The 15,559-nt window shown below is 42.5% G+C and overlaps 1 protein-coding gene across 13 annotated transcripts in view; it reads left to right on the top strand.

Moving 5' to 3' along the window:
* The window catches only part of RIMBP2 (RIMS binding protein 2), a 522,092-nt gene that overhangs the window by 415,059 nt on the left and 91,474 nt on the right, over positions 1-15,559 (top strand). For 12 of the 13 annotated variants that reach the window (XM_043966745.1, XM_043966763.1, XM_043966824.1 and 9 more), the window contains 3 exons: positions 1,176-1,380; positions 9,537-9,688; positions 12,604-12,680. In XM_043966745.1, coding sequence (XP_043822680.1) covers positions 1,176-1,380; positions 9,537-9,688; positions 12,604-12,680 — 434 coding nt within the window. The remainder of the gene's footprint in view (positions 1-1,175; positions 1,381-9,536; positions 9,689-12,603; positions 12,681-15,559) is intronic. The other variant, XM_043966842.1, reaches the window with a different exon arrangement.

Here is a 15,559-nt window from a genome sequence, read left to right as displayed (position 1 = left end):
AGTCTCACGTATCACAGTGAGAGGTGAAGATGCTAAGGACCCTGGGAGGGAGCACACCATGACTTACACCCTTTCGTTCTGAGCTCTATCTAGTGCTTTGTTGGGCCAGGGGTGGACAGGAGGGAGCAAGAAGGGACTGGGGGAAAAGAGGAGGTTGAACGGTAAGGCTGAAGTCTTCACAAGCTTTTCTTCAAAGTTCAGCTCAAACACCACCAGTTACATGAGGCCTTCCTTGAGTCTTCCTCCCCACCCCCACTTCCCAGCCGTTAGACTCTGTATGTATTTATTTTGTATGTGTTGGTATATATTTTAAATGTATATATGTTAAGCATATGTCATCTCCACCCCCACCCCTTAAAATGTAAGTAAGCTCTTTGAAGGCAGGAATTCTTTTGTCTTTGTCTATATCTCCAGCATCTAGTACACTGTCTGGTACATAGTAGGTGCTCAATAAATGCTTATTGATGGGTCGATTGATTGAACTTGTCCTTCCTAATTTTGTCCAAAGTAAAGCCCCTACCTATGAGTTGTCCTTGTCATGTGCTCACCAGAACAATTGATCAATAAGCATTACGCACCTGCTCTGTTCCAGGCACTCTCATAAGCACTGAGGGGTGCAAATACAAAGAATGAAAGGACCCTGACTCTCTGGGAGGTCACATTCTCCCAGGAGACACACCATAGGCACATATCCTACCCCATACAAGGGCTATTGGGACCCTCCACATTGTAGACCTGCCCCATTGGAGACAGACCAAGATCAAAAAGGCTACTTTTTTAGGGACTTCTAGCAATGTCAGGCCTCAGACTGATAGCCAGTGAGCTGCACCACCCAATTCCTCCCACATCCCAGGCTAATGCCTTCAAATCAAGCTTCCAGAGACAGAGGCTGCTTCCTCCCACTCCCCAAAGACTCAAGCTGCCCAGAAATCCTGAGCAGCATCTTCCTAGTGCTTGCCAGACAGTTGGGCACCTCTGATTTTATACGTTAATACGGGATGGCACTGGGCCAGTGACTCAGCTAGCAGTCTGTGTGGGCCCCACACATCCCGGATTTCTTTCACCCACTCTTCCCTTTCTTCACTCTACAAGCCAGGAGCCAGTCTCCTGCCATACCAGCCCACTCTGGGGGCCTGCCTCCCCACTGACCCTATCTCCATGCCCCTGTCGCGCAGTCCAAGGTTCGAGAACTGGAAGAGAAATGTCGGACACAAAGTGAGCAGTTCAACCTCCTGTCTAGGGAGCTGGAGAAGTTTCGACAGCAGGCGGGCAAGATTGATCTGTTGAGCGGTAACTCTGTGGTGTCTTTGGATCTCCCGGGCTCCCCTAACAAGCCTTTCACCCACTTTATGAATGGAATAGCCGCCTCCTTTGGCAAAGGTAAGAGATCAGAAACCTCTTCCTGACTCAGTTCCCCTGATAGGAACCTCAGAAGAGGAAAAGAGGTGGCATGGTGTTGGAGTTGGGGCCGGGAAGACCTGAGGTCACATCCCACCTCTGACAATTATTGGCTGTGGGACCCTGGTCAATTCCCTGTACCTCAAGTAGCTCCCTGGGACTTAAGGACTAAATCAGAAGTATAAAACATGGTGGCTCCACAACACGCCCAGGCACTGTAATCAGATTTAAATATAATTGGGAAATATTTTACAAAATAAATTAAAATACAAAAAACCCCCATAGAGAATGCTAATATGTGGTTTTCTGAGTCAACATGCAGCCCACAGGAATCCTTATGTCTGGTTTCGTGGCCTCATTTGAGTTTGATGCCACTGTACTAAGAATCCTCGTGGCCATCTGTGTTGGGGGAGGAATGAAATCATAGCTGCTTCTCTTAGGAATTCATACGTGAGGGCATTGCCGTCGTTCACCAATGATGACAATCACCACAAAAGGTGCAAGAGCTACTTTAACTTTGCAAAAAGAAAACCACAACCCAGTGCTTAGGAAAATGGTGACGAATTTCTATCTTAGCCATGAAATTTCTGCTTGGAAAACACCATGGTGATGACAACCGAGCTTAACGTTTGCTGTGTGAAGTTGGAGCCTGATCACAAGCAAAAACATCACAGAGTTTATTAAGGGAAACCAGTCTATTCCTCCCTCGAGGGATGAGAGGGAAGAACTCTGTGGGTCTGGGCAATAGTCAGAGTAGTCTGGGACCTGTGATGCACACAAAGTTAAATGGAGCAAGACTATGGTCCCCAGATTTCACCACCTTTAGAAGCTGATGCTTTTCTAATCTAGAAAAGTTAAGTGTTAAAGCCTAATCTTTGGAACAAAAATAGACAGAGAGAGGACATGCTAAAGTGTCTAATGGAATAGACCAGTAGCCAGAAAGATCTGATTTCAAGTCCTGCCTTGAACATTGTCTAATTATGAGGTCTTGAATAATTCACCTACTTTCTTTGTGCACACTTTAAAATTTTTTATTTTCTTTTTAAAATGTAATTTGTGGAACAAAACAAGCATTTCCATAACATAGTATAGTAAAAGACATGATTATACATAAAACTGAAAATATACTATTGTGCACACTTTTCTCATCTGTAAAATGGGGGTGAGGGGATTAGATCCAGTGTCATCTAGGGTCCCTTCTGGTTCTAAATCTATGATCCTATAATGTACCAAATGCAGTCTTTAGCTTTTTCCCAGTCCAGGCAGAGAAAGTAGGATAGATGTAGGCTCAGATCTTCCTTGGTTTCTTCTTGGGGAGGGGGATCACTACTCCCCCTTCATAGACTAGATAGGGGGTCCTCCTAATGTGATGCCCTAGGAATCATAATCTTGGTGCTAGAGGCAAGCAGTAAGAAACATGCCCTCAAATCAACTGGGTAGTTTGTGATATTAAAAAGAAAAGAAGGTGGGGCAGCTAGGTGGCGCAGTGGATAAAGCACTGGCCCTGGAGTCAGGAGTACCTGGGTTCAAATCCGGCCTCAGACACTTAACACTTACTAGCTGTGTGACCCTGGGCAAGTCACTTAATCCCAATTGCCTCACTTAAAAAAAAAAAAAAGAACCCTTAAAAAAAAAGAAAAGAAGGGGCAGCTAGGTGGCACAGTGGATAAAGCACTACTGGCCCTGGATTCAGGAGGACCTGAATTCAAATCCGACCTCAGACAACTTGACACTTACTAGCTGTGTGACCCTGGGCAAGTCACTTAACCCTGATTGCCCCACCAACAAAAAAAGAAACAATGAAAAAAAGTAAAGTAAAGTAAAGTAAAAAAATTAATTTAAAAAAAAGAAAAGAAAGAATTAAAATCAACTCAATTAAGCAGGAGGGAGAATGTTACTACATTGACTTCTTTGATGTGGAAGGAATGCATGGGTTAAATTTCTGGAGCAATGGGAAGAACTCTTGGTTTGGCATCAGAGGACCAGAGTTTGAATTGTATCTTTTCTTCCTGTGTGAACCTGCGCAAGTGGTTTTACCTCTCTGGGTCTCAGTTTTCCTGGTCTGAAAAATGAAAGGATTGGTCCAGATCAGTGGCACAGGCAGAAATGGGGGCCACTAAGCCACACACAAGAATCCCAGGGACTGCATGTTGGTTTAGAAAAGCACACATTAACATTATTTATGTCTTCTTGTATTTTTATTTGTTTTGTTAACTGTTTCCCAATTTTAATTTTAATCTGGTTCTATAGTTGGGAGTGTTGTGAGTTGCAAGAGGCCCACTTGTAGAACACATGTTTGATACCTCTGCACTAGATGACCTCTAAGGCCCTATGTGGGGGCAGCTAGGTGGCTGGGCCTAGACTCCGGAAGATTAATTTTCCTGAGTTAAAATCTGGCCTCAGGCACTTACTAGCTGTGTGACCCTGGGCAAGTCACTCAACTTTATTGGCCTCAGTTCCTCGTCTGTAAAATGAGCTGGAGAAGGAAATGGCAAACCATGCCAGTATCTTTACCAAGGAAACCCCAAATAGGGTCACAAAGGGTCAGATATGACTAAAAAATAACTCAACAAGAACAAGGTCCTAGGGGTCAGAGGGTGCAGAGGTGACAAAAAATAGTCCCTACTCCCGTGGGACTTGCAGTCTTTTAGGGAAAACAGCATGAACATATATTAAAAATATAAGATATGTACAAAGTAAGTAACAAAGCAATGATAAGTGGGGGACTGCAAGCTGAGGGAAACAGGAAAGGCTTTGAGTAGGAGGTGGCACGTAAACTAAGCACTGAGGGAAGCTGGGGTTATTAAAAACAGGGGAGCAGGGAGTGTATTGTAGGTATGGGAGAGAGAGTATACAGGGCCACACAGTTGGAAGAAAGATTCCATGCCTAGGAGTAACAAGCGAGCCAGTTTGGCTGAAATGGAGACACCTAGTGAGATGTAATAAGCCTGCCAAGCTAGGACAGAGCCAGATTGTGAAGGACTTTAAATGCCTAATAAGTTTGTATGGTATCCAAAAGACACTATGGAGCCATCTGGGTAACCCTTTTGAGCAAGGAAGTAAGATGGTCAGACCCAGAGTTTAGGGATATCCATTTGGCTGCCACTCACAGAGGATGACTTGAGGTAGGTAGGCTGACCAGGAGGTCATAGCAATTATCCAAGTCAGATTAGCATCACTTATGCATTTTAGGAATTTAGGAAATTACCTGGGACATTGAGATTAACCCCAGTCACCCAGAAAGTATGTGTTCAAGTCAGAACTTTATCTCCTAGGTCCAACTCTCCATCTGCTGTATCATGTTGCTCTTAAGGGTGGCAGCAGCAACAATAAGAGTAGTGGCGATGGTGGTGGCATTGCAGCCACTGTATGTGTTTATATGTTCTGTCTTTCCAAGGCACTCACATATATCATCACCACATTCCAGTCTCATCCATAGGTTCTTTAGGGCTGATATTTAATAGGAATAGGGGGCCTAGTCAAGTAAGATTACATTTAACAGTTAAAATGTAAAGTCTTATGCTTGGGTTCAAACAATCAATTTCCTAAGCACCACAGAGAGGAGGTGTACAGTTAGATAACAACAGTTCATTTGTAAAAGATCTGGGTTGGACTGCAGACTCAGTTTTAGTCAACAGTGTTAAGTCGCGGTCAAAAACATGAATGAGATCATAGGTCACATTAAGAAGGTTTTGCTTTCAGAATGAAAGGGGCAGTAGTTCACATGTTACTCTTCCTTTGTCAGACCCACATCTGGGCTATTGCATACGGTTTGGGGCACATTATTTTGCTGGGGAAATTATCAATATAAGCTAGAGAACGTTTAAGGAATGGTGACCATGGCTAGGGGCAGGGTGGTAGATACCTAGAGGAAAGGTGCTAGATATGGAAAGAGGAGAATAGATTTCAGATCCTGAATCTATATTTACTGGCTGTGTGATATTGGGCAAGTCACTTCATCCCTATGAGTATGTTTATTTATTTGTAAATTAATAATAATAATAATAATCACTCAACACTTTAATGTTTGCAAAGCACTTTATCCATGTTAACTTATGTGAGCTAATGAAGGGATTGGAACAGATGACTTCTGGTCCCCTCTAGCTTCAAATCTAAATCTGTGAAGGGTGGATTGAGAGTAACAGAGGGACACACAAAGAGAAATAGATGCCATGGGATGATGAGGAAGGTGGGGAATCTCCATCATTTGAGGTCTTTGAACAGAGATTTCGTGATTACTTGGACTAGACAGCCTCTGAGATCCTCTTAGGTTCTGAGATTCAGTGACTCAGTGAGGTGTTTTACCCAGGGACCCGTTGGGTGTGGCTTTCAGCAGAGGTGTCCAATTTGATGCTCTCTGGACACCAGTGGCCAGCAAAGCTCCTGCTTGCCCCACAAACCAGATTAAAAATGTGATTGGGAAATGTTTAACAAAATAAATAAAAGATATAATACAACATAGATGTTAATTTGTGGTTTCCTAACTCAGTATGCAGTATTCAAGGATCTGTTTCTATTGGAGTTTGAAACCAATGATTTATAGCAGGGAAGGGCTGGCCACAAGTCCTGATTCTAAATCAAAGCTCCCTTCCTGGTACACTCTCTCTCTCTCTGTCTCTTTCTCTCTGTCTCTCCCTCTCTCCCCCTGCCCCTCTTTCTCTCTTCTTTCTACATATATATATGTGTGTGTGTGTGTGTGTGTGTAGTATGTGTATATATACACATATTACACATATATGTGTATGTGGAATATACATATACATATATGTTCATATTTCTACATATACACACATACATGTATTATACATATATATTACATAATAGAATGTAAGCTTCATGAAGACAGGGACTGTTGCAGTTTTATATATGTGTCATCAGTACCTAGCACATAGTAGGTGCTTTATAGATCCTAAGATCATAGATGTAGAGTTAAAAGGGACCTTAGAGGCCACCTGGCCTGACCCCCTCATCTTACAGATGCACAGACTAAGACCAAGTGTGGTTAAGTAACCTGCCCAAGGTCAAAGAGCTAGAAAATGAGAAACAACTTCTGACTTCAGAGTCAGTGTTCTGTCCATTGCCTCTGCCTTGCCTCTGTGCCTGTTGACCAATTGATTGGTCAATTGGAGAAGCACCAGGAAGTCCTCCAAGTTAAAATATGTCTCTCACTGCTGTCCAAGGTGTTCCTGTTAGTTGCAAATTCCCTTGGATTCAGCACTGCTTTCTTTAAGACTCCACTTTTTTGTTTATTTTCCCATGTTTATTTTCCTTCCTTTTTTATTTTAGAACTTTTTTGTGGGGGGGAGGGGCGGCAATGAGGATTAAGTGACTTGCCCAGGGTCACACAGCTAGTAAGTGTCAAGTGTCTTGAGGCTGGAGTTGAACTCGGGTCCTCCTGAATCTAGGGCCAGTGCTTTATCCACTGCACCACATAGCTGCCCCCCCCCACTCCACTTTTAAAATGCAAACACTGCTGAGAGGAGTAGGGAGTACCCACTTATTCAGTTTCTCTGGGTCAGTGTGAATGAGCTTTGTAAATGTTTTCCTCTGTAGTAGGAAGGACTTGGGCTCAGCAGTGGATGCCTATGGGGAAGGAAGGGGTAGGGGATATATAAAAAGCTTCACTGGCTTCACAGTCATGATGGAGGTCAGAGTGGTAGGATGAAGGTAAATGGGTCCAATGGAGGTAAATGGATCCAGAGCTAGAAGGGACCTTAAAGGGCATCATTTTACAGATCAATTGATAAACATTTATTAAATGCCTACTAAGTGCCAGGCACTGTGCTAAGTGCTGGAGATGCAAAAAGAAGCAAAAGTTAATCCCTGCCCTCAAGGAGTTTACAATCTAATGAATGGAAAAAAAAAAAAACTAGGCCCAGGAAATTAAGTGACTTTCCAAAGTTAGTAACCATAAGAAGCAGGATTTGAATGCAGGTACTCTGACTAGAAAGCCAGTGCTCTTTCTATTGTCCCAAGCTGCCTCCTTTCCAATTCTTCAGATGCCAGGTTCCATTTGCTTTTCCAAGTATTTCAACATGAAGTAGGTAGTATTTGCAGACCAATGAATTTCTCTGTCATTTCGTTTTGTGGGAGGAGGACCTGATGGTGATTTATATCAGGCCCCTGGACTTCTTGGAAGGATGCCATACCCTGGTACACTTCTGATTTATCAACATTTTGGCAGGGACAAATAAATGAGTCCTTTGCAACAGCTGCTTTGGAGCCCCTTTAAAAAGTTAAAAAATGTTCAGCAGAGTCCAGAAATACCATCCCTCTGGGTGGTCAAAGAAATATTGAAATCCGTAGATTTTCAATAACAGTTTCTCAAAGCAGATCTCCCAAAATATCCTCTCTGAGAGATGGGCCAGTTCTCAAGGTCTTATGATTGTACAGGGCTCCCTGTTGGGAAACCCAGCAGGGTCTGAGCTCTGCCCACACAGACATTCACAAACAGCACTTCCTGTGCAGGCTCACTGCTTTTCTGCCTTGGGAAGTAGTTTAACCTGTTTAATCAAAGGACAGAATCCCATAAGATCCATGGAGGAGGGGGGGGGGGAACTGTGTGTGGAATCAAGGCCCTGGGTTCAAATCCAGCCTCTGTGCCAAGCACTTAACCTCTATGAACCTCAGTTTCCTTATCTGTTAAAAAACAACTTGTAATCTCTGATAGTCACATAGTATTTTAAGATTTGCAAGGTTCATTGTATACTTTATCTCATCATATCCTTCTGAGTGCCCTGTAAGAGGCATTATAACATAGGAGATAGAGAACTGGACTCAGAGGCTGGAAGACCTGGGTTCAGGTCATTGAGGAGAGGATATCTATAGATGGATGGATGGATGGATGGATGGATGGATGGATGGATGGATGGATGGATGGATGGATGGATGGATGGTTATAGATGATAGATTGATCGATAGATAGATAGATGATAGATAGATAGATGGATGGATAGGTAGATAGATAATAGATAGATAGATAGATAATAGATAGATGGGTAGATAGATAAGTAGGTAGGTAGATAGATAAGTAGGTAGGTAGATAGATAGATAGGTAGATAAAAATAAGAGTCACTCCATGGTATGTTTCACATGAGTAGTAAGCACTATGCTAGATGCTGTAGAGGCCACACTCCTTTCCCTTGGGAAGCTTCCAGTTTCTCAGAGATTGTAAGGAGAGGGTATCCCAATAAATCCACATTTCTCCACCCCACCCCTAACTCCCTCATACAATAGAACAACATCTCAATTGTCTCTTACCCAGGACCCAGAAAGTCACTTAGTCCTTCACTAAGAGGAAATGATAAAAAGCTCCCCATCCCAGGGAAATACCAGGTCCCCTCAGAGGAATTCTCCCACCCAGGGGATTAATAATTCTTACCATAGCTTCAAAGACTTAGAGCTGAAAGGGACCTTAAACTCACAATTACGTATCTATTTTGTAGATGAGGAAAATTAAGTAAGGGAATAAAATCCCTTGCCCAAGATTATAGAAGTAGCAAACATCAGAGGAAGGATTCTAATCCATCCTCTTTGTCTCCAGAACCAGCCAAGTCTGATTTATACTATACTGTGCTGCCTTCAGGAGGAGGACTCCTGGCAGGCTCTAGTGGGGATTGAGCCTGATTTTTTTATTGTAATTAATAGCCAATATTGCGAAGCATTTGAAATGTGTCATCTCATTTGATCTTCCTAACAACCCTGAGAGGTGGGTAGGATTATTACCCCCATTTTACAGATGGAGAAAGGGAAGCTAGGGGAGTTGGAATGCCAAACCCAAGGTACCATGGTGAACTATTTCTGCTTAACAAGAGCTTCTTTTCCCAGGTCACCTTAGGCCTCCCCAAGGTTCTCCTCACTCTTCCTGCCTCACAAATATAGTGCTTTGTACATAGAAGGCACTTGATAATTACTCAATGAAGTGAAATTAATTTTTGAGGTAGAGAGAAGGTCATAGCAACCACTAAGATGCAGCTTTCCCACTCCTCTACTCAGCCCAACAAAATTGGTCTGCTGTCATTAATGTCCATGTTCACATGCCTGTCTCACTGGCCTCTGTGTGTGTGTGTGTGTGTGTAAATATGTGTTTCCAATTTTATTGTATTTCTTTCTATTTTTTATTTTATTTTCATGGCCAGGTCAGGACAGTACTTCTGGAAGTCATTCTGTGATTGCTGAATTTATTCGACCCCGACCACTCTCCAGTGACAAACCTGAACCACTGTCTGTCAAACCTACTTTTCTATCCAGGTCAAGATCTGGCGGCCCAGGATGCAGATTTGAATCAGACGTGAGTCCCATTATGACTGTGCCAGGGGATTGCTGGATTTGCTGGTTTCGATATTATTATACCACTACATTCAAGAAGGAGGGATCTTCTTCCCCTTCCCTTCCCTTGTCTTCCCTTTTTTCTTTTTTTCTTCCTTTTCTAGTTTTTCTTTTCTACCTACTCTGCCCTTTCCTCCTTTCCTTCCCCTTCCTTCTTTTCCCTCACTCCCTCCCTTCCTTTACTCTCTTATTATTCCTTCATTCTTCCATTGCCTCATTTCCCTTTTCCCCCCTTGTTTTCTCCCTGTTCTCTCTCTTCCACCCAATTTCCTTCTCTCCCTCCTTTCCTTCTTTTTCTCCTTACTTTCCTCTTTCCCTTCTTTCCTTTCTCCTCTCCAAACATGCATCCCTATCACTCTTTTCCTTTCATTTCTCCCTTTTTTCTTTCCTCTTCTCTTTTCATCCTATTTCCTTACCTTCCCCATCTCTTCTTTCCTTCCTTCCTTCCTTCCTTCCTTCCTTCCTTCCTTCCTTCCTTCCTTCCTTCCTTCCTTCTTTCCTACCTTCCTTCCTTCTTTCCTTTCTTTCCTATTATGGTAGGGTTTCCTTTTGTTTATGGGATGATCACTCCTGAATTTTGTGGTTCTATAATATCGTTCTTGCTTTCCTCCCTCCTTCCCTCCTTTCCTTTCCCTTTCTCTTCCTTCTCTCCTTTCCATCCCTCTCTCCCTTCTTGCTCTCTCCCCCTTTCACTCTTCCTTTCCTCCAATAGACCCCATCCTGACATAGGTTGCCTTTCACACCACTCCACAGGTAGTTGTTCCCTAATACCTATGCCCTTCTCAGAAGAGCCCCTTCAAAGTTCCTGGTTCTGTGAGGAAAGAGTCTACAAAAAGATCAATTATATCTTCCAGCCTTTCCTTCCATCATCTTGATGTCCCATGTTTATTCTGTTTGTCTATTAAATATTAGTGGAAGTGGCAGGCTCACTTTATCAATGAAGACACTTTGGAAGTTTAGGGTTCATGTTTGGAAAGTATCCTTGAAGCCTCAAGGCCAAGGTCATTGACAAAGGGCTAGGAGGCTAGTTGGGAGAGTTTAAGGTATGTCATGGGTATAGGTACTTCAAGAGGCTTTGAGGACTTTGTCTGGGAAGACCACCACTTCACCAGAAAGACCTTAAAATCCATGATGAGGTAGGTCCCTTCTCAGTGGCTCTGTGTGTGATAATATAGATGATCCCCAGACTGAGTGCTAAGAAGTTGTTGATGCACATGTGAGAGATGAAAGCTCTGCTCCTCAGCTTGGCCCATCCCTATAGTCCAATGACTCCTTTGTCCTGTCTTCACAATAAGTAACTTATGAAATCAGTTAGCCAACTTCTTACACAGAGAGCAGCAGAAACATCTCCCACCCCAAGGGGATTCTTAGCCCCTGGCACTCAGGAGACTCCAGCCCTGATAACCATGTAAGTCTTCCCATACTTCTAAGCATGGTAAAGTGGCTGGTCTCAAAGGTGAATGAATGAGTATACATCCCTTGGTTCTTCTATAGCCCATAGACTTTGAATTTTTCCAGGTCGAAAAATAGGGACTTCATATTTCAGTATTCTGTAACTAGCTTGGAGCATTTTGTATTTGTCATATTCCTTCTAATAATTGCCCAAAATATTTAATTTAAAATTATTTACTCTGTTGTGCTCATCCCAAACTTTCCCCTCTACCCATTTTTAAAAATGCTAAGTAGACCAAGAAGAACTATGGAAGCAAGTATGGATTTTGGTTGGTTTTAGAGTCAGGTTTAACTGTTGCCTGTGACACATTGATTCTGGGATCTGTCCAGTGTCTTCAAGATACTCTTTCATTATGAACAATTTGCCAATTTACAATTATGAAGGAAGTTTCCACACTGGGATGAAATCATGGCTCCAGAGTTTTTTTGTTTATATATTTTAACCTTTAACTAGACTCTCAGACTTTTATCATGATGAGTGTAACATTGCTGGTATTATTTCTGATAATATGACTGACAGGAGTTTCTGGACTGCTGGGGTAGTGTCTTTATGCTGAATTAGGAACCAGTTAGTGGCCTTCATCTGAAAACACTGGGACTCTTAGCAGGGAGGTGGGAAGGAAGATATTGTTGTGGTGGTGTCAGTTGGACAATATCCACCAATTGAATACACAAATACAAGGAAATGTTGCAAAGTTTAATGATATAGCTCTTGCCACTTTCTCCCAAACCCCCCAAAAGCCCCAGAGTCAGTAACTACAATGTAAATAGAAAGAACTACACACCATCATAGAAAATAAGTGGAACAAAATTATAAAGATCAAGGGAAACTTGAATGAAGAGATATGAGAAGACACCTCCAACCTATCCCTTGGTGGAAGTGGGAGGTCTACAGGTATTATACATTGAATATATTTTTGGACTTTCACAATGTATTGATTTTCCCCCTCTCTTAAACAAACAAATCATATACAATGGCTCTTGGGGAGGGGGAGAGGGAAGGTTACATGGGTTACTATGGTGATATAAGAAAAAAACCATCAGTAAAAAAAAACATAAATGAAAAAAAGTCTCAAAATGCAGCCATGCCTCTCAAGGGACCAGGCAAATGTCCCATTGCCCTCTGGGAAGCTCCCAGTCTTGAAATGGCTATTAGCTTGAGAATACTGAAGGCTGTAGTCAGCTTTTATGTGTCAATGTTCATGATTTTCAGCTAAGATATAGAAGGCATCTTCTGGACCCCTAACAAACAAATTTAAAGATTATTAAAATATCAAAAGCATATGAAAAATGCTTCAACGTTTTGGGTCATTTCACTGGTATAAGTGGACAAAGTATGGGGTCAGGAATGGGAACCCTCATGGGTTTGTAACAGTGAGCTCTCATATATATCAACAACCCAAGAATTCATTGTGTTTTTAATAGATGGATAATGAACGGAATTCCAATACCTCAAAGCAGAAATACTCGGGGAAAGTTCATCTGTGCGTTGCCCGCTACAGGTAAAAACCATCAATTTTTCTCCTCCCCTCTCCCTTCCCCATCATTGTTGTTTCTTCAGCCTGATACAAAGAGCTGAGTAGATTTGGAGCTCAAAGGGAACTTCATCATCTAGCCCAGCACCCTCATTTTATGGTCTGGGGAACTGGTAAAGTCTAGGAAAATTGCATTACTCAGCCAAGGTGACACAAAACCAGATACTCAGATCCCAGATCCTGCGCTCTTCAGTTTTTCTGAAGCATTAATCTAACTCAGGTTATCCATGGGAAATCTAACATATAGGAAGTGCTTAATAAATACTTGTTGAATGATGATTAAAATGAGGGGGATTGATGAGATGATTGCTAAAGTTTCCTTCCAAAGTGACATTTCACGATTCCACAAAGACAGGGTAGCTGGGTGATTTGACCTACTTGCTGAGTCTTCACTATCTGAGGCTTAACATCAGGGGAGGGACCAACAAACAGCTCAGGGGGCCTTCTTGCCTCTTCTCCAAGAGGAGATAGTGCCTGGCCCTGCCACAAAGAGACACAGCAACCATCCAGACATGTTTGCAGCCCAGCTATGTAGGGATGCTCAAGGGTGAAAGGCAGGTGCTGAGTTGATACATTGAGGGAACATTATCACAAATCTTTGTGTCCTCCAGCATACACTGAGCCAGCTCAACCTGTCCCATTTCCCACTAATGGGCCTGACACAGCAGAGCAGGAACACAAAACATGGAAACTCAGGGAAACACACAGCCCCCTACCAGGCTCGAATTAACTTCACTTCCCCCCAGAGAGGGAAGAGACCATTTTAGGAGCAGGTGCTAAAGGCTTCTAGGCTTGTCAGTTGCTTCCCCAGCCAGCAGGAAACCAAGTAAAAATAAAATACAATTACCCCATTAATTTATTTATTAAACTTTAATTACCAAGTCACTGCAGATAACCAAACACTGTACTCAGGAGCTGTCTCCCATTTAAGGTTGCTTCACTGTTGTCGATATTTCATCAGTGAGGTTTTTATGATTGTTTTCTTGCCTCCTCTCCCCCAACTAATGTAGAAAAACAAATGTGGATGCCACATGAAATGCACCCCACAGGACTGGGCTGGGGAAGAGATTTTGCACATCTGCTTAAACTCAGAAAGCTCAGCAAGATGCTACCTGGAAAAATGGTTTGGCTTAGAAAGGGAATACCAGCCTTTAAACAGGAAATCTGTGAAAAATCTGAAGGGAAGAAGCATGATAATGTGAAAAGAACACTGACTCTGGAGTCAGAGGGCTCAGATTTGAATCTTTCCTTGTATGCTACCCTCGTGACCTTGGGCAAGTTGTTCAATCTCTCTGGGCCTCAGTTTCTTCATCTGTAAACTCAATCAACAAGTATTTGTTAAGTGCCTAATATGTGCCAGGATAGGTCCTAGAAAGAAAAATGGAGGGGGCAGAGAAGGGAAGAGAATAAATAGACAAATGAATGAATGAATATCCATACATAATATATACACATACATGCATATATACACATATATGTACATGCACATATATGCATATATAGCACCTACTAGGTGCCAGGCAATGTGCTAAAGTGCTTTACAAATATTATCTCATTTGATCCAGAGAAAAAGAAAGTCTTTACATTCTTTTGGGGTCGACAACATGTCATAGTTGACAATACATCTATATGAAACCAATACATAAATATAAGTTACATCCTCATGCCCAGTAGTGTAAATAAGACTCTCCTGAGGTGGGCACATTATTCAAATCCCCACCGTATATTTTCCTTTGGGTTGGAGCCAATGACCATATTTTACATAATTATAACTTCAAATAGTATCAATTTGAATCCATGCAACCACTGCATGGAATTCATTTTTTGCACTAACCAAGGCCAGCAACTCTGGGGAGTCAGGGAAGGCTTCACGTAGAAGGTGACAGGATTGGTGGAGATGACTTCAAAGATCCCCTCTGGTTCTAGGTCTGTGGTCCTAGGGGCTGACACTTATTTCCAGATGAGCTGCTAGGAATGGGATTTGGGGTCAGCTCCGATTTCTTGCCCTTTTTTTGACTCTTTCCAGACAGTGGTCACAGCTTACAGATGGGACCTGGTAAGTGTTCAACCTCCGAGGAGTGAGAGACTGCTTCCGCCAGGCCCTGTACCCATCAGGCTTCCTCTCTGGCAACAGCACTTCTGCTCCCCCGCTCCCCTGCATCTGACTGATTTCTGTTTTTAAGAATGCAGAGTTCAGTGGCAGAACATTGCCACTTTAAGTTCCCAACTTGGCTGTTGTTGCCATTTTCTCCTCTCTATCCCTAACTAATATGAACTTAAAGGTCAAGGGTTTTTTTTTTATTGTTGTTTTTTTGTAAATAGATGAAAGACATAGAGAAACACACAGAGATAGAAGAGAGAGAGGAGAGACAGAGACAGAGAGAAAGCATTTATTCAGTGCTAAGTACCAGACAATGTGCTGAGCTCTAAGTATACAAAGACAAAAGCAAGAGAGTCCTTGATCTCAAGGAGCTCACAATCCAATAGGGACATTAGATAATAGGTAATCTAATAACCAGAAGGTTTAAGGGAGTAATGGTGGCCAGGGAAGGGTATTTTTGTTGAAAGTCAGTGGGATAGTGAGAGGAGTTGATACTTGAACCAGGCCTTGAAGGATTCCAGGAATGCAAGAAAACCTGTATATAGGCACCAGGAATGTGAGCTGGCACACACATTTCAGAGGATTTCAATGTCACACAGCCATTATCAGATACAAAGAGTTCAAGACTCAGTGAAGAGAATTTCTCAGAGAGCACAGAGCTAGGAAGGCTAGCTAACACACTTGACCACACAGCCAGGCATCAAAAAGACCTCAACAGGCAAAAACACTATACCAAGCTCAGTAA

The sequence above is a fragment of the Dromiciops gliroides genome, chromosome 1 (genome assembly GCF_019393635.1).
Source record: "Dromiciops gliroides isolate mDroGli1 chromosome 1, mDroGli1.pri, whole genome shotgun sequence".
Lineage (NCBI taxonomy): Eukaryota > Metazoa > Chordata > Mammalia > Microbiotheria > Microbiotheriidae > Dromiciops > Dromiciops gliroides.
This window is presented reverse-complemented; position numbering and strand designations above follow the sequence as displayed.